This window comes from Tachyglossus aculeatus, chromosome 4 (genome assembly GCF_015852505.1).
Source record: "Tachyglossus aculeatus isolate mTacAcu1 chromosome 4, mTacAcu1.pri, whole genome shotgun sequence".
Classification (NCBI taxonomy): Eukaryota; Metazoa; Chordata; class Mammalia; order Monotremata; family Tachyglossidae; genus Tachyglossus; species Tachyglossus aculeatus.
In genome coordinates this window covers 90078267-90099995 of record NC_052069.1, presented here as the reverse complement: position 1 = coordinate 90099995, position 21729 = coordinate 90078267, and the positions used below count along the sequence as shown (strand labels likewise).

The window sequence follows — 21729 nt, the reverse complement described above, 5'->3', positions numbered from 1 at the left end:
GGAGAGGATAGTAAAACCGACTAGGTCAGCGCATTTCTTGTCCGCAAGGAGCTTATGTCTGTTGCTAAATCTGGTTAGTTTTTCCTTCCCAGTGTTTCCTGTATCCCCGTAATAACAATAATCAATCCATCAATCGTATTTATTGAGCGCTTACTGTGTGCAGAGCACTGTACTAAGCGCTCGGGAAGTACAAGTTGGCAACATAATCGTAATTGTAACATGAATTGTAATTCTCAAGCGCTTAGTACAGTGCTCTGCACACAGTAAATGCTCAAGAAATACGAATGAATGAATACCCTCAGTGCCAACCCCCGGGGCGGTTGGGGAGTGGGTCTAGCCAAGTGGTTTGGGGCTAAACAAGGGCTAAAGTGGTAGCGGTATTGTCCCTGGAAGACATTTTAAATCTGTATTTTATTCTGTAGAAAGGAGTTACTGAAGATGGCTGGAATTGCATTTCTTGTCCTCATGATTTAACTCCAGAGGGAAAATGCCAGTGTCCCACCAAACATACTTTGGGTAAGAAACACACACTTCACAAACCAGTGCTGTTGATTTGTATGTTCGAATGTGTGAGAGCGGTCGACTGAATGGGGTAGCAGCACGGGAGTCGGACGTTCAGGGGTCCTGATCCCAGCTCTGCCACTTGTCTGCTGTGTGACCTTGGGTAAGTCACTTCACGTCTCTGGGCCTCGGTTACCTCATCTGGAATTGAGACTGTGAGCCCGACGTGGGGCCGGGACTGTGTCCGACCCAATTTGCTGTATCCACCCCAGTGCTTGGAACGGTGCCTGACACATAGCGCTTAACAAATGCCATAATTATTATTATGATGATGATCAAAAACCATCTAGGGGCAACAAGTATGAATTCAGAAGTGAAGTGATTTTTATTTCTCAGAGCTTTTTATTATTACAAATCCTAGTGGAAAGCCCACTGTTGGGTAGGGACCGTCTCTATATGTTGCCAGCTTGTACTTCCCAAGCGCTTAGTACAGTGCTCTGCACACAGTGAGCGCTCAATAAATGCGATTGATTGATTGAAAGAGCCCGGGCTTTGGAGTCAGAGCTCACGGTTTCAAATCCCGACTCCGCCAATTGTCAGCTGTGTGACTTTGGGCAAGCCACTTAACTTCTCTGTGCCTCAGTTCCCTCATCTGTAAAATGGGGATTAAGACTGTGATCCACCCTTGGGACCATCTGATCACCTTGTAACCTCCCCAGCGCTTAGAACAGTGCTTTGCACATAGTAAGCGCTTAATAAATGCCATTATTATTATTATTATTATTATTATCAGTGATGCAGAAGGGAGAGCGGGAGGAGGGAAAATTGGGGGAAAATATCGGTGAGCACATTGGGGAAGGGCGTAAACAAGTTATTTTATAGTGATTCCACCCCGCTGTTTGGAACCTGACAACGACAGCTTCCCTGAACCCCCTCAGATCTTCCTGTCACTTTTTTTTCTGGTATTTAAGGGCTTACCATATGTCAGGCACTGTACTAAGCTCTGGGGTAAGATCATCAGGTTGAAAACAGTTCCTGTCTCACAAAGGGCTCACAGTCTTCACGCCCATTTTACAGATGAGGGAACTGAGGCACAGAGAAGTGAAGGAAGTTGTCCAAGGTCACACTGCAGACAAAAGTGGCAGAGCTGGGATGAGAACCCACGGCCTCTGACTCCCGGTCTGTGCTCTTTCCGCTCCCCGTGCTGACTTTTTCTGTCCCGCCCTCTCCCTGCCTCCATATGGGCCCTGACTTCCAGTGTGAAAAGCGCTACAAAGAGGCTGATCTCCTGAAGGATGGAGGACACATTCCTTTTCGGGAACCGTTGTCCGGTTCATCATCAATCGTATTTATTGAGCGCTTACTATGCGCAGAGCACTGTAGTAAGCGCTCGGGAAGTACAAATCGGCAACATATAGAGACAGTCCCTACCCAACAGTGGGCTCACAGTCTAAAAGGTTCGCAATGGACACCGATCAGATTGGCGTGGAAGAAAATCAGTGATCGTCTCGCCTCGTGCCATTGACTCAACCCAACCCATTGCGACGCCACGGACGTATCTCTCCCGCCTCCGTCTGCATCTTTTAGACTGTGAGCCTGCTGTTGGGTAGGGACTGTCTCTATATGTTGCCAATTTGTACTTCCCAAGCGCTTGGTACAGTGCTCTGCACATAGGAAGCGCTCAATAAATACGATCGATGATGAGGATGCAGTTGTTCCGGTAGTGGAGCCCTAGAGTTTTCTGCGTAAAAAGGCGGACATGGTTTACCTTTACCTCCTCCTGCATGGTAAACTTGAGTCTCCACCCTTGATTGTCCCCCACGCAGCTGCTGCCTGGCACAGGGGAGTTTTGACTCGTAGCCTTTCATTCGCTAGCCACTGCCCAAGCTAGGAATGGAGCGGGTAGGCCTCTGCTTCAATCAATCAATCAATCGTATTTATTGAGCGCTTACTATGTGCAGAGCACTGTACTCTGCTTGACTCTCCCTCCCCTAGTTGAGACGGGTAGAGGACTGGAAACTCTCCAGGTGCCATCCTGAGCGGGGCTTGGGAGAGAATGCTTGTTTAAGTCGGAAAAAAAAACCCCAACGCTGAACCTGTGATATGTTTCTCACAAGGACAGAAGTAGTTTTATTTTCAAACAGCATAAGGATACGCCGCTGGGTCTTTCTGAAGTAATAATAATCATCATCATGGCGTTTGTTAAGCGCTTACTATGCGCAAAGCACTGTTCTGAGCGCTGGGGGGGATACAGTGTGATCAAGTTGTCCCACGTGGGGCTCACGGTCTTAATCCCCGTTTTTACAGATGAGGTGACTGAGGCTCAGAGAAGTTAAGTGACTTCTTCAGTCAAGTGACAGAAAAAGTCAGCACGGGGAGTGGAAAGGGCACAGAGGACGTGGGTTCTGATCCCAGCTCTGCCGCTTGTCTGCAGTGTGACCTTGGACAACTTCCTTCACTTCTCGGTGCCTCAGTTCCCTCATCTGTAAAGGTCACACGGCAGACTTGTGGTGGAGCGGGGATTCGCACCCACGACCTCTGACGCCAAAGCCCGGGCTCTTTCCACTGAGCCACGCTGCTTCTCGTAATTATTCAAGACTTCCCGAGCTGTTTAACTCAACTACATGGATGAACTATATTGTGAGATTGTATTTCTGTGCGGTTCTGCCCCGGTTGGACCCACTTGAGTGGCTGCTGGTGGTCACGGATTCCAGGGGATATAAAGTCCATCACCTCGCCCCTTCCACCGTCCAACCCACTCCCATCCCAGTCTGCCTGAACTCTAGAGACCGCATCGAAGGCCCCTAAGGAAGCAGCGCGGCTCACCGTCTTAATCCCCATTTTCCAGGTGAGGCAACTGAGTCCCGGAGGAGTGAAGTGGCTTGCCCAAGTCACACAGTGGACAGGCGGCAGAGCCGGGATTAGAACCCACGTCCTCTGGCTCCCAAGCCGGGCTGATTCCACTAAGCCAGGCACCTCTGGCCTTTTCCCAGTTTCGAGAGGTGGAACTGGGAAAACCTTTCGAGAGGTTAAACTGTGAGCCCGCTGTTGGGTAGGGACCGTCTCGATATGTTGCCAATTTGTACTTCCCAAGCGCTTAGTCCAGTGCTCCGCACATAGTAAGCGCTCAATAAATACGATTGATGATGATGAGAGGTGGGGTGAGCCAACCTCGGCCGCCTTTTCCTGCCCTAAAAGCCGTGGGCCAAAACGGTGATCTCGAGCCCATGGAGAGGACCGCTGGTGTTTCCCTCATGGAGTCAGTGCTTACGTTTCTAAAAAAAAATACTCGGCCAATTTTTGCAGCTGTGGGGATTATTTGTTTCTTGTGCATCAAGGAGCCCTGAATTAGAATCCAGGTCCTACTGCCTCCGAGGCCTGTGAGCCCGCTGTTGGGTAGGGACCGTCTCTAGATGTTGCCAACGTGGACTTCCCAAGCGCTTAGTACAGTGCTCTGCACACAGTAAGCACTCAATAAATACGATTGATTGATTGATTGGTCTATCGACTGGCCACTCTGCTCCCCAGGAGCATTCATCAATCGTATTTATTGAGCGCTTACTATGTGCAGAGCACTGTACTCCCTTCCCCTCAGTGCGTTTATAGTCTAGAGGGTATCAAACGCTTTGGGAAGGCCTGTCAAAACTGCATAAAGGTTCTAGTGTGGCCTAGCAGAAAGATCATGAGCCCGGGAGTCAGAGGATCTGGGTTCTAATCTGCCGCTTCCCTGCTGTGTGACCTTGCATAAGTCATCTAACTTCTCTGTGCCTCAGTTCCCTTATCTGCCAAGTGAGGAGATCTGGGTTCTAATCCGCCGTTTGCCTGCTGTGTGACCTTGAACAAGTCATCTAACTTGTCTGTGCCTCAGTTCCCTTATCTGCCAAGTGAGGAGATCTGGGTTCTAATCCACTGTTTGCCCGCTGTGTGACCTTGAATAAGTCACCTAGCTTCTCTGTGCCTCAGTTCCCTTATCTGCCAAGTGGGGATTCAGTCCCTGTTCTCCCTCCTTCATGGACCGGGAGCCCCATGTGGGACCTGGTGATCGTCCGTCTACCCAGCGCTTAGCGCAGTGCTTGGCACATAGTAAGAAGAAGCGGCGTGGCTCAGTGGAAAGAGCCCAGGCTTTGGAGTCAGAGGTCATGGGTTCAAATCCTGGCTCCGCCAATTGTCAGCTGTGTGACTTTGGGCAAGTCACTTCACTTCTCTGGGCCTCAGTTACCTCATCTGGAAAATGGGGGTGAAGACTGTGAGCCCCACGTGGGACAACCTGATCGCCTTGTATTCCCCCAGCGCTTAGAACAGTGCTTTGCACATAGTAAGCACTTAACAAATACCATTATTATTATTATTATTATTATTATTATTGTTATAGTAAGCACTCTACCTTCTGCATTGTCTATGCACCTCAATCTGTGACCCATGGACACTTGATATTCTCCCCACCCCCAACTCCACAGCACTTATACATTTCATTAAATTATACATTTGAAAGTATTTGTGCGCTCATATTAATGTCTATTTCCCCCTCTAGACTGTAAGCTCATTATGGGCGTCTGCTGATTCCGTTGTAGTGTATTCTCCTAAGTGCTTAGTACAGTGCTCTGTAGATAGTAAGTGCTCAATAAATACGATTGGCTGATTAACAAAAACCACAATGATTATTACCTGACGCACTGATCATGTCTGCTGTGCCTTGGTAGTCCAGAGTCACACCGCGATTCTGAGAATCAGGTCGAAGATATTCTTTAGCAATCCTCGGGCTAGGGCAAGTGGAAAATTGGGTGGATGCAGCGGAAGTTGAATGATAAGTAGCGAAATGGGCTCGACGTGGGCATTGGGTTTCCTCAAGAGGTGACTGATTTGATCCAAAAACATTGATAATATTCTATAAAGCTTATTCGGTACTACAATTTAGAATTTCTATAACCCTTATCGCGTAAATTCAAGATTCATTCAATCAATCAATCAATCAATCGTATTTATTGAGCGCTTACTATGTGCAGAGCACTGTACTAAGCGCTTGGGAAGTACAAATTGGCAACACATAGAGACAGTCCCTACCCAACAGTGGGCTCACAGTCTAAAAGGGGGAGACAGAGAACAGAACCAAACATACCAACAGAATAAAATAAATAGGATAGAAATGTACAAGTAAAATAAATAAATAAATAAATAGAGTAATAAATAAGTACAACCATATATACATATATACAGGTGCTGTGGGGAAGGGAAGGAGGTAAGATGGGGGGGATGGAGAGGGGGACGAGGGGGAGAGGAAGGAAGGGGCTCAGTCTGGGAAGGCCTCCTGGAGGAGGTGAGCTCTCAGCAGGGCCAAATTCAAATTTGCATTCAAATGTAAACCTGCCGCAGAAACCAAGTCACGAATTAGTTATTGATTGTGAATTTTACTGTTGGAAAAATAGATGGAGAGAAGACTTTGGGAGCAGCGTGGCCTTGTGCAAACAAACGTGGGTCTGGGACTCAGAGGGCCTGAGTTCTAATCCTGACTCCGCCACTTGTCTGCTGGGTGCCCTTGGGCGAGTCGCTTAACTTCTCCGTGTCTCCGTTATCTGTAAAATGGGGATTACGACTGAGCCCCACGTGGGACATGGACTGCGTCCAACTGATAAGCGTGCATTTATTCCAGTGCTTCATTCAATCGTATTTATTGAGCGCTTACTGTGTGCAGAGCACTGTACTAAGGGCTTGGGAAGGACGGTGCCCTGCGCACAAAAAAGTTCTCAATAAATCCCATTGATGTTGACGATGAGGGTTAGCCTATGACGTTAAGAAATGACTATTAATGGTTCATGGGATAAATCATATTGATTGCTCCCTTTATTTCTGTTTTGAAACTAGTGGAAAGGGATGCCGATGGAAAGTTGATGGCTTCGGCAATGTGCATACCTTGTAATGGAACAGAAAGCTCTCTCTCAGCTGCCAATATTATAGGAAACAGGTAAGTCAATCATATTTATTGAGCCAGTAGTATTAATGAGCGCTTACAGTGTGCAGAGCACTGTACGATTCGCTGGGGAGAATACAATATAACAATATAACAGGCACATTCCCTGCCCACAACGAGCTTACAGTCTAGAGGACGAGTTTTCAGTCTCGAGGTAAGTGATATTTAGTTTTGGAGGTGGCCAGTTTGTCCCAGTTGAATGAAAAAAAAATAATAGGTTGCTTTAAATTCCCCACAGCACCTTCCCCACAGCACCTGTATATATGTATATATGTTTGTACATATTTATTGCTCTATTTATTTATTTATTTATTTTACTTGTACATACCTATCCTATTTATTTTATTTTGTTAGTATGTTTGGTTTTGTTCTCTGTCTCCCCCTTTTAGACTGTGAGCCCACTGTTGGGTAGGGACTGTCTCTATATGTTGCCAATTTGTACTTCCCAAGTGCTTAGTACAGTGCTCTGCACATAGTAAGCGCTCAATAAATACGATTGATTGATTGATTGATTGATTTAAATTGGCCCCTTTTTGCTCTGTAGCAGGTAACACAGAAAAGATCTGGCTGCAACGCACTAGTGTAATTATCTCTTGCCACCCAGTTTTTCCAACTGCAGTTTTCAACATCCTTAACGATGGCATTTATTAAGCGCTCACTATGTGCAAAGCACTGTTCTAAGCGCTGGAGAGGTTACAAGGTGATCAGGTTGTCCCACGGGGGGCTCACAGTCTTAATCCCCATTTTGCAGATGAGGTAACTGAGGCCCAGAGAAGTGAAGTGACTTGCCCAAAGTCACACGGTTGACAATTGACGGAGCCGGGATTTGAACTCATGACCTCTTACTCCAAATAATAATAATAATAATAATAATGGGATTTATTAAGCGCTTACTATGTGCAAAGCAGTGTTCTAAGCGCTGGGGAGGTTACAAGGGAATCAGGTTGTCCCACGGGGGGCTCACAGTCTTAATCCCCATTTTCCAGATGAGGGAACTGAGGTTCAGAGAAGTAAAGTGACTTGCCCAAGGTCACACAGCAGACATGTGGCGGATCCGGGATTCGAACCCATGACCTCTGACTCCAAAGCCCGCGCTCTTTCCACTGAGCCACGCTGCTTCTCCTTGTTCAATTTTCCATAGGTCATTTTGGCTCTCATGGCTTAGAGCTCCAAATAACCCCTTTTTTTGTTTTGTTTTATTTAGTTTTTTTTTCGGGTGGTGTATTACACTATATGGTTATATGCTGACTGCTTCGGGAGTTGCAGTGGGCTTCTCTGACACTAGAAATTAATTATAACTGTTTAAAATGCTCTGTTATCATACGTTTACCGGCAATAAGACCTTCAAGCCATTACTCATGTATTCCCTGAATAATGCTTCAGGGAAGCAGAGTGTTATGCTTAAAATAGGCGAAAAATGTTTTTGGCTTGTTTCCCCATTTTTCTTTAGATTGGCAAGGGAAACCTGTAACTGAGTATTTTTCTTTGTATTTTCTTTCTTACAATTGATAACTGATATGATAATAATAATAATAATGACAGCATTTATTAAGTGCTTACTATGTGCAAAGCACTGTTCTAAGCGCTGGGGAGGTTACAATAATAATGACAGCATTTATTAAGTGCTTACTATGTGCAAAGCACTGTTCTAAGCGCTGGAGAGGTTACAATGATAATAATAATGATGACAGCATTTATTAAGCACGTACTATGTGCAAAGCACTGTTCTAAGCGCTGGGGAGGTTACAGGGTGATCAGGTTGTTCCACGGGGGGCTCACAGTCTTCATCCCCATTTTCCAGGTGAGGTAACTGAGGCACAGAGAAGTGAAGTGACTTGCCCAAAGTCACACAGCTGACAATTGGTGGAGCCAGGATTTGAACCCATGACCTCTGACTCCAAAGCCCATGCTCTTTCCACTGAGCCACGCTGCTTCTCTAGCACATGTGAAAGTAATACAGAAACATAAAACACTGTCCCTGCACAAAAGAAACTAATATTCTAATGGAGGAGTAAAGCATTAATATATTTAAAAGCGGTAGAATATTAATAAATATTCGATTTTTTTTAGGAATGAAGAGTGGTGTGACCTAATGGATCCAGCGCTTATAGCAGTGCTTTGCACATAGTAAGCGCTTAATAAATGCCATCATTATTATAGAGCACGGGTCTGAGACACAGAGGACCTGGATTCTAATTCCGGCTCCGCCACCCGTCTGCTGTGTGACCTTAATTTCTCTGCGCCTCAGTGGCCTCATTTGTAAAATGGGGTTTAAAACTGTGAGCCCTGGGTGGGACATGGACTGTGTCCAACCTGATTATCTTCTGCTACCCTGGTGTTTATTACAATGTCTGGCACATAGTAAGCACTTAGCAAATACCATTAAAAGACCCATAACATTTTAGTTGAGAGTCATCCCCGGAGTAGTTGGCAGGTGAATCGTGCAAATTGGTGCGTTCTTCCAGACAATGAGTGTAACACGGGAAAGAACTCCCGGGCTCCAGCACAGAGCCGGTGGGACACTTAAGGTTTGGGAATCTGAGGTGGAAAAGGAGCCACCAAAAGCAAGAGAGAAGGAATAGTTAAAGAAGCCCCAGCCCCACAGCACTTATCTATATATCTGTATTTTATTTATTTGCCCACCCCACTAGACTGTGATGAGCTCACTGGGGGCAGGGAATATCACTTTTTATTGTTGCATTGTACTTTTCTAAGTGCTTAGTACAGTAGTCTGCACACAATAAGCACTTAATAAGTGCGATTGAATGAATAAATAAAAGGAGGAGAATCAGGAAGGCACTGGGGCTGCAATTAGGCTCTGCTCCATTGGTCAGGGTGAAGACGGAATAACAATAATAATAGTAATAGCTGTATTTGTTAAGCGCTGACTGTGTGCCAAACACCGAACTAAGCTCTGGGGGTAGACACAAGATAATCAGATCCCACGTGGGGTCAGAGGAGGGAGCAGGTACTGAATCCCCATTTTGCAGATGAGGGAACTGAGGTGCAAAGAAGTGTCTTGTCCAAAAATCATACAGCAGGTAAGTGGTGGAGCTGGGATTTGAACCCAGGTCCTATGGCTCCCAGGCTCCTGCTCTTTCCACTGAAGTGACGTTGTGGCAGTTGTTGAGTGGGGAAAAAATGGGCCGATCTTGGAGGCCGAGCAGGCAGATTTGGCAGTTGGTTTGATTTATTTTCTTATTGGTGTTTGTTAGGGTCTCCCCGTGTGCCGGGCACTGTATTAAGCCCTGGCGTAGATACAAGATAATCAGGTTGGACACGGTCCCTAAACCTCATAGAGCTCACGGCCTTAATCCCCATTTTGCAGATGAGGTAACTGAGACCCAGATGAACTAAATGATTTGCCCAAGGTCACCCAGCAGACAACTGAGTCCTTTGACTCCTAAACCCAGGCTCTTTCCACTAGGCCACGCAGCTTGAATGTGAGAAGTGAAAGAGCGAAGAGTCTAGGCTGACACCAAGGTTGGAGGCCCCTGGGATGGGAAGGATGGTGGTCTAATTAACTGAGATGGAAAAGTTAGGAGGAGGAGAATTAGGAGAGAAGATGAGTAGTCCTGGAGGTAAAAGAGGGGTTATGGAATTTTAATTTGATGAAATATCAGGGCTAGGGAGGTAAATTTGGAAGTTCACTTTCTACCCGTTATCTTCTTATGGGCAAGGAATGTTTACCACCTCTGTTGCATCGTACTCTCCCAAGCCCTTAGTACAGTGCTTTGCACACAGTAAGTGTGCAGTAAATACCATTGATTAATAGTCCGTACAGACTTCTGCATGGGGCAGGTCCACTGGATCCTTAAGTAATTGCAAATGATTACAAAATAATAATAATAATAATGATGGCATTTGCTAAGCGCTTACTATGTGCAGAGCACTGTTCTAAGTGCTGGGGGGGGGGATACAATGTGATCAAGTTGTCCCACGTGGGGCTCACCATCTTAATCCCCATTTTTACAGATGAGGGAACTGAGGCTCAGAGAAGTTAAGTGCCTTGCCCAGGGTCACACAGCAGACTTGTGGTGGAGCCGGGATACGGTTTCTCGGTCACCTTTTAATGTCGCCTAAAAACAAGACCGATAGGTCTGTGCTATTAAGGCCCTTTCGTGTCCGGTATAACGTTTATTGCCCGTTTCAAACTAGCACTGGTTTTGCTCTGGGCATCTTTGGCTACTTAAAAATGTTCTTTTCACTCTTTTGGGGCATTTCCACCAGGTGTCTCAGATGTGAACACACACTCATCAGTATAAGAAAGACCTGTGAATGTTCGAGACCTAATGATCTGGTAAGGAAAAATAAACGTAAGTTTAAGGGAAAAGTTCACGATGCTAAATGATTTACTCTGTTGGCTAATTGGACTCTCGCTCTCATTTGTTATGAAGACAGGAGGGTCGTGCTTCAGCGGCTCAGGGAATTTTCCTCCTCGAGGAAGCCCATTTGTGCATTATGGGCAACTTGTAAGTACAATTTAGTGTTTTGTTCTGATGATATAAAGCCTCTTCCGTTTTTACTCGCTAGCTAATTTTTTAGTTTTTTTAAGCAGGAATCCTCAAACCTATTGTGGAAAATGATCAAATCAAATCAAGCGCTTAGTACAGTGCTCTGCACACAGTAAGCGCTTAATAAATACGATTGATGATGATGATGATGATGAAATGATCCTCCCGACACCTCAAACTGAACATGCCCAGAGGAGAATTCTTCATTCTCCCCCAAACCCTGCTCTCTCACTGTCTTTTCCCTCATCGTAGACAACGGCGCTGTCCTCCATGACTCACAAACCCATAACCTTGGTGTTATCCTCGACTCATCTCTCTCATTCAACCCGCACGTTCAGCCTATCACCAAGTCCTGTTGGTTCTACCTTCCCAGCATCTATAGAATCCACCTTTTCTTCGCCATCCTCAGTAAATACCTATTGATTGATTGATCCAAACTGCCGCTATGCCGAGCCAAGCACTTGTTGCAGCCCACCTTGATTATTTCATCAGCCTCCTCGCTGATCTCCCTGCCAGACCCCAGGCCGTACTTCACTCTGCTGCCCAAATCACTTATCTAAAAGACGCCGAATCCATGTCTCCCCAGCTTCTCAACAACCTCCAATGGCTCTTCTTCCATCTCCACATCAGACAGAAACTCCTTACCATCAGCTTGTCAGCTTGTCCCCTCCTATCTTATCTCACTGCAGCCTGCACCCTTCTTTCCTCTAATGCAAACATACTCACTGTAGCTTGTTCTCATCTGGCCCGCCACCGACGCACGTTTCTCTCTAACTGTGGGTGTCCTTTAAGGCTCTGTTCTGGGACCCCTCTTCTTCTTATTTTACACCGACTCACTTGGGGAACCCATCGGACTCCACAGCCCCATCTCTGTGGGGATGACACCCAAATCTAACCCGCCAGTTCCAACTCTCTCTCTCTCTCTGCAGTCCCATATTTCCCTCCTGCCTCCGGGATGTCTCAACATGGATATCCGTATCTTTACACTTTATTGCTTCCCCCTAACTGTACTTTATTTAAGCGTTCATCTCCCCAGCTAGATTGTAAATTCCTCAAGGGCAGGGACCGTGCCTTCTAACTGTATTATGTGTTTCCAAAAGCAGGGACCATGCCTTCTAACTGTATTGTGCGCTTCCAAACACAATTACTCTGTTCAGAGTGTAGCTGCTACCAACTGAGCCTTGAGAGCCTCCCACAGAAAGGGGGTAGAGACAGAAGAGGAGCTCACGAAAGAGAAGGACTCCTCTCTCCCAGTCAACCCACATATTCAATCTCACTGCATCCTGACGGTCCCACCTTCACAACATCGCCAAAATCTGCCATGGGATTTGAACCCATGATCTCCGACTCCAAAGCCCGCGCTCTTTCCACTGAGCCACGCTGCTTCTCTATTGATAGAGGGCAATGCTCAGAGCCCAAATAAGGTTCGGAGGATAATGGCAATTTTAAATAATCCCTAAATTGAAGTCGGATGAAGTGGGCAGGGAATGTGTCTGTTTACTGTTATACTGTAGTCTCCCAAGTGCTAAGTACAGTGCTCTGCACACAGTAAGTGCTCAATGAATGTGGTTGAATGAATGACTGTCCCTGAACAGTAAGGAAACTGGTGCTAGTGCAGCTGGCATTGTTAATAAGAGAGGGTCCAGCTTTTTCTAGTATATTTAACAAAGGACAACCTAGGCTCCCAAACCCAAAAAACATGCCCACCCTCATTAATCTGAACAAAGAAAAGAGTTGCCTTTAGAGCCACCCAATCGCTTCCTCCAGTTATTGCCCCATCTCCCTCCTACTCTCCAAACTCCTTGAGCGAGTTGTCTACACTTGCCGTTTTAAATTCCTCTCCTCCAATTCTCTCCTCGATCCCCTCCAATCTGGCTTCTGTGCCCTTCACTCTACAGAGACTGCTCTCTCAAAGGCCACAAATGATCCCCTTCTTGCCAAATCCAGGGGCCTCTACTCCATCCTAATCCTCCCTGACCTCTCAGCTGCCTTCGACACTGTCGACCACCCCCTTCACTTGGAAACATTATCCCACCTCGGCTTCACTGCCTCGGTCTTCTCCTGGTTCTCATCCCCTCTCTGTGGCTATTCATTCTCAGTGTCTTTCGCGGGCTCCTCCTCCGCCTACTATCTTGTAAATGTGAAAGTCCCTCAAGGCTCAGTTCTGGGTCCCCTTCTCCATCTCCACGCCCACTCCCTTGGACAACTCATTTGCTCCCACGGCTTCAACTGTCGTCTCTATGTGGATGATTCCCAAATCTACATCTCCAGCCCTGATGTCTCTTCCTCTCTGCAGTCTCACATCTCCTCCTGCCTTCAAGACATTTCTTGACTGTCCTGCTGACCCCTCAAACTTAACATATCCAAAACAGAACTCCTTATCTTCCCATCCAAACCCTGTTCTTTCCGTGATTTTCCTGTCACTGTAGACAGCACCACCATCTGTCCTGTCAAACAAGCCCATAACCTCGGAATTATCCTTGACTCCTCTCACATGCAACCCACGTATTCAATCTGTCATTAAATTCTGTTGGTTCAATCTTCACAACATCAAGACTTTGTCTGATCTTACTGTCTTGGATCTACCCCAGCGCTTAGTATGGGGTTTGGCACATAGTAAACACTTAATAAATGCTATTATTGTTATTGTTATTATTGTTATTGTTATTACTCACCCCAACTAGTGAAGCTGTAATGCCGTATTTTCTCAGTGCTGTGGTGGTTTACAGATCACCCTTATAAAACCATTCAAGAACCTATCCAAAAAGCCACTAAATAACTATTGGGAAAAAAAACCCTTTTTACTGCCTCACAAATTTCAACCAATAATATTTAATATATTTTTCTTTTATGCCTCCAGGGTTCATCTTTTCCCTCAGCTTGGTTTTCAGAATATTTACAGTCATCAGCAGCTGCTTGTTTGGTAATGTTTGAATTTTTTTAAATCTCTTTTATTGCTGGAGGATTGACCCGTCAGCCTTTTTCGAAACAGTCCGAGTGAACACTTGAGAAAAATATTAATGAAAAATTTTGAGTTCCTTCGGAATATTCAGGTGTTCTAACAGTCAAACAGTGGTAGTTGGGTTCCAGGGTGGGGTGACAGTTTAGCACTGTGGTGATTCAGGGAAATACTTCACTCAGAGAAACAGCACTGCTCAATGAATAGAGCCTGGGCTTGGCAGTCAGAAGGACCCGGGTTCTAATCCTGGCTCCGCCACTTGTCTACAGTGTGACCTTGCAGCGTGGCCCAGGCTCAAGAGTCAGAGGTCATGGGTTCTAATCCCGGCTCCACCACTTGTCAGCTGTGTGACTTTGGGCAAGTCACTTAACTTCTTTGTGCCTCCGTTACCTCATCTGGAAAATGGGGATTAAGACTATATATGTTTGTACATATTTTTTTTACTCTATTTATTTATTTATTTATTTTATTTGTGCATATCTATTCTGTTTATTTTATTTTGTTAGTATGTTTGGTTTTGTTCTCTGTCTCCCCCTTTTAGACTGTGAGCCCACTGTTGGGTAGGGACTGTCTCTATATGTTGCCAATTTGTACTTCCCAAGCGCTTAGTACAGTGCTCTGCACATAGTAAGCGCTCAATAAATACGATTGATGATGATGACTGTGAGTCTCATATGGGACCACCTGATTACCTTGTGTCTACCCCAGTGCTTAGAACATAGTAAGCGCTTAACGAATGCCATCACTATTGTTATTATTAAGTCACTACACTTCCCTGTGCCTCAGTTTCCTCATCTGTAAAACGGGGATTAGACTGTGAGCCCACTGTTGGGTAGGGACTGTCTCTATGTGTTGCCAATTTGTACTTCCCAAGCGCTTAGTACAGTGCTCTGCACATAGTAAGCGCTCAATAAATGCGATTGATGATGATGATGATGATGACTGTGAACCCCATGTGGGACATGGACTGTATCCAATCTGATTAGTTTATATCTACCCCACTGTTTAGAAGAGTGCTTAGCACATAGTAAGCACTTTACAAATACCATTTAAAAAAAACCCCTCAAGATGACTTTATCTAACAGGCATTTTTAAATGTTTATGGATCGACATTCCTGGTTGAGCAGGGATTGTGCCACGGAAGAGGAAGGTGGGATCTTCCTTGAAGCTTGGGAGGAAGGAACCAAGAGTGATCGTGGTCCCGGGCGGGTTTCCATCCACTGTTCTGACTCATTTTCCCAGGCTCGGGAACAGAAGCTGCCGCGGGAGAAGCAGGAGGATGCGTTTCCCTCCACTCTCCGCTCTCCTCCCCTTTAAGCTCATTCCTCTAGACTGTAAGCTCATTTGGGGCAGGGAGTGTGCCTGTTTATTGTTGTCCTCTCCCAAGCGCTCAGTACAGTGCTCTGCACACAGTAAGCGCTCAATGAATACGATTGAATGAATGAATGAAAATGAATCATTTCCTCCAGATTGAGGAATCAGTCTACCTGTATATGTTTGTACATATTTATTATTCTATTTATTTTACCTGTACATATCTATTCTATTTTATTTTGTTAGTATGTTTGGTTTTGTTCTCTGTCTCCCCCTTTTAGACTGTGAGCCCACTGTTGGGTAGGGACTGTCTCTATATGTTGCCAACTTGGACTTCCCAAGCGCTTAGTACAGTGCTCTGCATACAGTAAGCGCTCAATAAATACGATTGATTGATTGATTGATTGATTCCTGCAGCTTTTGGGGAGAGCTGCCACTGCTGCTGCCCCAAACCCACCACCACAGCCGTGCTCGAGACTGTGCCAGGGAAGCTGGGGAAGGAGGGAAGGAGGAAAGGAGTGGGTTGGGATTTCCCGGCGGGGCACGGATTGCTAGGGAAGATTTGTGCCACCTGAAACCCCTCTCCCTATGGGACGGGAGGAAGAGACAAAAACCAGAAGCCTCATGTTTGCTTTCTTTTTACTTAAAAAAAAGCCCACAAAAAATTGTTCTTTATATTTAATGATAATGACGATAATTATGGTATTTGTTAAGCACTTACAGGCACTATTTGACGCACTGGGGTAGATTCAAGGTAATCAGGTTGGACACCTGATCAAGGCCCTACTGAGAGCTCACCTCCTCCAGGAGGCCTTCCCAGACTGAGCCCCTTCCTTCCTCTCCCCCTCGTCCCTCTCCATCCCATCTTACCTCCTTCCCTTCCCCACAGCACCTGTATATATGTTTGTACATATTTTTTACTCTATATATTTATTGATTTATTTTACTTGTACATATCTATTCTATTTATTTTATTTTGTTAGTATGTTTGGTTTTGTTCTCTGTCTCCCCCTTTTAGACTGTGAGCCCACTGTTGGGTAGGGACTGTCTCTATACGTTGCCAACTTGGACTTCCCAAGCACTTAGTACAGTGCTCTGCACACAGTAAGCGCTCAATAAATACGATTGATGATGATGATGACACAGTCTCTGTCCCACTTGGACTCACAGTCTTAATCCCCACAGCGTGGCTCCATGGAAAGAGCACAGGCTTGGGAGTCAGAGGTCATGGGTTCTAATCCCGGCTCTGCCACTTGTCAGCTGTGTGACTTTGGGCAAGTCACTTCACTTCTCTGAGCCTCAGTTCCCTCATCTGTAAAATGGGGATTAGGACTGTGAGTGGGACAACCTGATCATGTTGTATCCCCCCCCAGCGCTTAGAACAGTGCTTCACACATAGTAAGCACTTAACAAATGCCATCATTATTATTATCACTTTGCAGATGAGATAACCGAGGCCCAGAGAAGTGAAGTGAGTTGCCGACAACTCACCCCATGTGGGATTAGAATCCACATTTTCTGACTCCCGAGCCCACATCTGGCCTGCTCTTGCCACTAGGCCATTTAAAAACGTGACCAAAAAGAAATCAATCCCTCAGGGCCAGCAGCAGTCTGAGGCAGGGGCCAAGGGACTGCTGTGGTCATTGCCTGATCCCACAGGGCCATGCGTGAGAGTTAGGCTCCAGACTGGGGTCAGACTGCATCAAGTGATCGGGGGGTGAGGAAGCCCACCTTGTCTGTCTCCCCCTTCTAGACTGTGAGCCCGTTGTCGGGTAGGGACCGTCTCTAGATGTTGCCGACTTGTACTTCCCAAGCGCTTAGTACAGTGCTCTGCACACAGTAAGCGCTCAATAAATACGATTGAATGAATGAATGAATGGGCAGGCAGATTTTAGCAATGGCTCAGCTCCCCATCTCCATTCTGCATCATCTCGACTCACTTCCTTTGCTCTTCCCCCCTGCTTCCCCGCCCCACAGCACTTATATATATATGTATATATCTATTTATTTATATTGATGCCTGTTTACTATTTCAGTGTCCAGACTGAGCCCCCCTTTTCCCTCTCCTCCTCCCCATCCCCCCTGCCCTACCTCCTTCCCCTCCCCACAGCACCTGTATATATGGTTGTGCAGATTTATTACTCTATTTTACTTGTACGTATTTACTATTCCATTTATTTTGTTAATGATGTGTATCTGCAGTAAGCAGCGTGGCTCAGTGGAAAGAACCCAGGCTTTGGAGTCAGAGTCCGTGGGTTCAAATCCTGCCTCTGCCACTTGTCAGCTGTGTGACTTTGGGCAAGTCACTTCACTTCTCTGTGCCTCAGTTCCCTCATCTGTAAAATGGGGATTAAGACTGTGAGCCCAACATGGGACAGCCTGATCACCTTGTATCCCCCCAGCGCTTAGAACAGTGCTTTGCACATAGTAAGCGCTTAACAAGTACCGTCATTATTATTATTATTATTATCTGGCTTTATTTTTATTCTGTTGACTTGACACCTGTCCACGTGTTTTGTTTTGTTGTCTATCTCCCCCTTGTAGACTGTGAGCCCATTGTTGGGTAGGGACCGTCTCTATATGTTGCCAACTTGTACTTCCCAAGTGCTTAGTACAGTGCTCTGCACACAGTAAGCACTCAATAAATGCAATTGAATGAATGAATGAATGAATGTCCGTCCATTTCCCACCCCCGCCCCCCCCGGGCTGTAAGCCTGGTGTGGGCAGGTATTGTCTCTCTGTTCCCATAGTGTACTTTCCAAGCACTTAGTAAAGTGCTCTGCACGTAGTAAGTGCTCAATAAATACAATTGATTGATTGAGTGATTGAGGATTTGGTGACAGGTTGAATAGGTGGGTTGATTGAGAGAGATGAGTCGAGGATAATACCAAGGTAGAGGTTTGAGAGATGGAGGAGAGTGATGTTGTCTAAAGTGATGGCAAAGATAGAGGGAGGACAGGGTTTGGGTGGGAAGTTGAGTTGTGATTTGGACATGTTGGGTTTGAGGTGGGGTGGGGGGAATTCCATCTTTCCTAGTGAGTCTTAAGGAGTGGGAAAAGATCAATCAATCAACCAATCATATTTATTGAGCGCTTACTGTGTGCAGAGCACTGCACTAAGCGCTTGGGAAGTACAAGTTGGCAACATATAGAGACAGTCCCTACCCAACAGTGGGCTCACAGTCTAAAAGATGAGACCCTCTCTGCAGGGAGCAGCAGGGGCGAGACAGCATCATCTGGGCAGAGCAAGATTTCAGTGATGGTGAGGAGGAGCAGTGATTAGGGCAGGTGAAGGATGAAGGGAAACTTTCCCATGTTGGAGCGGGGGTCCCACAGTCCGCACATAGCTGAGGCATGGCCACGCTGGTGATATTCTGTAAGCATGAAATTAAAAAAGGGATCTAAGTGGCATTATCCAGGGAACATATTTGCCGGTTTTGATTGCTGTGTGCAATCTAAGGTCAGAAATCAATCTGAGTATTTTAAATAATATTTAAAATGAAGGACATGTTAGTTGCTTTTAAAATATTTTCCAGATCAACATACGCATAGATTGCCTTGCCTTGTCTTATAATAATAATAATGATAATGGAATTTAAGCGCTTACTATGTGCAAAGCACTGTTCTAAGTGCTAGGGCGGATACAAGGTAGTCAGATTGTCCCACATGGGGCTCACAGTCTTCATCCCCATTTTGAAGATGAGGGAACTGAGGTATAGAAAAGTGAAGTGACTTGCCCAAGGTCACACAGCAGAGAAGTGGCAGAGGCGGGATTCGAACCCACGACCTCTGACTCCCAAGCCTGTGCTCTTTCCACTGAGTAGGCTGTCGAGTCGTCTCCAACCTGTAGCGACTCCATGGATACATCTCTCCCAGAACGCCCCACCTCCATCTGCAGTCGTTCTGGTAGTGGATCCAGAGAGTTTTCTAGGTAAAAATGCGGAAGCGGTTTACCATTGCCTTCTTCCTTGCAGTAGATTGCCTTACCCATGATTTAAATAAAAATTGACATCAGCAATCTTCATTAAGAACAAAAAAATCATTGTCAGCTTTCATGGGCATTTATCTGATGGAAGGTCATTATATGGGATGAGCAAAATAGCTATCAAAGTGGTTATAAATATTTTATAAACCCATCTAGGAAATATCAACATAATAATTCTGTTTGTTAAGTGCCTACTATGTGTCAAGCACTGTTGTTCTAAGCACTGGGGTAAATGCAAGCTAATCAGTTCTGACACAGCCCCTGCCCGACATGGGGCTCACAGTCTAAATAGGAGGGAGAACGCATATTGAATCCCCATTTTACAGATGAGGTAACTGAGGCACAGAGAAGTTAGGTGACTTGACCAAGATCAAACAAGGGGCACATGACAGTGCAGTTCTTCGAATCCTTTTTCCATGTTTCCATGTATCGAGATCGTAAGATCAAAACATCATCACGGACCTATATCCAGGCTTGGAGAGGGATTCATCCATAAGACATGTTCAGTAACCCAATTTCAATTTTGGCTGCTAGTTTACTATCAATTTGCTTTTTTGTTTCGATCAATCCATCAATCAATTGTATTTATTGAGCTCTTACTGTGTGCAGAGCACTGTACTAAGCGCTTGGGAAGTACAAGTTGGCACAGCTTCCCTTCCCCACAGCACGTGTATATATGTATATATGTTTGTACATATTTATTACTCTATTTATTTATTTATTTTACTTGTACATGTGTATTCTATTTATTTTATTTTGTTAGTATGTTTGGTTTTGTTCTCTGTCTCCCCCTTTTAGACTGTGAGCCCACTGTTGAGTAGGGCCTGTCTCTATATGTTGCCAATTTGTACTTCCCAAGCGCTTAGTCCAGTGCTCTGCACACAGTAAGCGCTCAATAAATACGACTGATTGATTGATATAGAGACAGTCCCTACCCAACAGTGGGCTCACAGTCTAAAAGGGGGAGACAGAGAACAAAACCAAACATACTAACAAAATAAAATAAATAGAATAGATATGGACAAGTAAAATAAATAAATAAATAGAGTAATAAATATGTACAAACATATATACAGGTAACAGATACAGCACGTTGAGCCAAAGCCATCACCGTTGTTGTAAAGATCGACCCCATACTGTGATTAAATTGAGTTTAGCCCCAGAACACGGCCTGTGAGTCGAGTTCTGAATTCCATCTCTTTTAAATCCTCCCTCTGCACCCGTGCCTTTGACCTCATCCCATCACACCTTCTCAAAGCGCTTGCCCCCACCTTTCTTCCCTCCCGGGCTACCACCTTCAAGTGGCTTTTCCCCCACTGCTTTCAAACGTGCCCATTTCTCCCCTATCCTAAACAAACCCTCCCTCGACCCCACGGCTCCCTCCGGTTACCGTCCCATCTCCCTCCTTCCATTCCTCTCCCAACTCCTTGAGCAAGTTGTCCACACCTGCTCCCCCCTCTTCCTCTCCTCCAATTCTATCTTTCACCACCCCCTCCGCTTCGTCTTTTACCCCCTTCACTCCCCAGAGTGAATGAAATCCAGTCAGAATCAAGGATGTCAATTCTAACTTTCCCATGCATGCCATAACCATTTTTATTATTTTTTTTAATGGTATTTGCTCAGCGCTTACCCTGTGCCAGGCACTGTTCTGAGCACTGGGGTAGAAGTGACTTGCCCAAGGACACACAGCAGACAGGTGGCAGAGGCAGGATTAGAACCCAGATCCTTCTCACTCCCAGGCCCGTGCTCCATCCGCTAGGTCACGCCGGTTCCCTAAGTTGTTCGCGTTTCTAATTTTTCTTGCCGCTTTGTTTCTTCCAGATATTGGCCAATCTAACGTCTTGCCAAGCTCTTGGAAATATGTGTGTGATGAACATGAATTCTTTGAACCCTGCCACTTACGATGCATGTGATCTGTTTCAGTACGTCTTCAGAAGTACCAGCAAACTAGGCATCGTTCATTTAGTAGCAACCTGGTGGGTAGCAACCTCTTTATTGCTGCATTTTCTTGGTTATCTCTGCTATAGATTTTGCCCAAGTGATCGCAATAGAAATATTAACTTTCCAACTGTTTTCAGGCGAAAGAACCTTCCCTGGCTTTTCTATGGAGAATCACAAGCCCCTCAGGTGCTCACCTCAATTCCGTTTCCTACAAATTTCAGCTTCAAAGGAACAGACCAGGTATACCGTGCTCATTTTTGTAGAACTTGGATTTTGACTACTTCCCAAGCGCTTAGTACAGTGCTCTGCACACAGTAAGTGACCAATAAATACGATGACTGACTGAATGAGTGAATAGCAAAGACTGTCTCTATATGTTGCCAACTTGTACTTCCCAAGCGCTCTGCACACAGTAAGTGCTCAATAAATGCGATTGATTGATTGATTGATTGATGTGAGATTCAGTTCATAAACTGATATCGCTCTTTTGGAGGATTCATATTTAGAAAGGTCTATGGTCTATCTTAAAATAAACCTGATTAAAAAATATC

General features: G+C 45.5%; 1 protein-coding gene across 1 annotated transcript in view; it reads left to right on the top strand.

The window, feature by feature from the left end:
• TMEM67 (transmembrane protein 67) overlaps positions 1-21729 on the top strand; it is a 75430-nt gene that overhangs the window by 7294 nt on the left and 46407 nt on the right. Inside the window, exons 3-9 of the mRNA XM_038745643.1 lie at positions 423-516; positions 6361-6460; positions 10697-10766; positions 10864-10938; positions 13841-13903; positions 21059-21213; positions 21316-21418. Of these exons, the coding sequence (XP_038601571.1) occupies positions 423-516; positions 6361-6460; positions 10697-10766; positions 10864-10938; positions 13841-13903; positions 21059-21213; positions 21316-21418 (660 nt within the window). The remainder of the gene's footprint in view (positions 1-422; positions 517-6360; positions 6461-10696; positions 10767-10863; positions 10939-13840; positions 13904-21058; positions 21214-21315; positions 21419-21729) is intronic.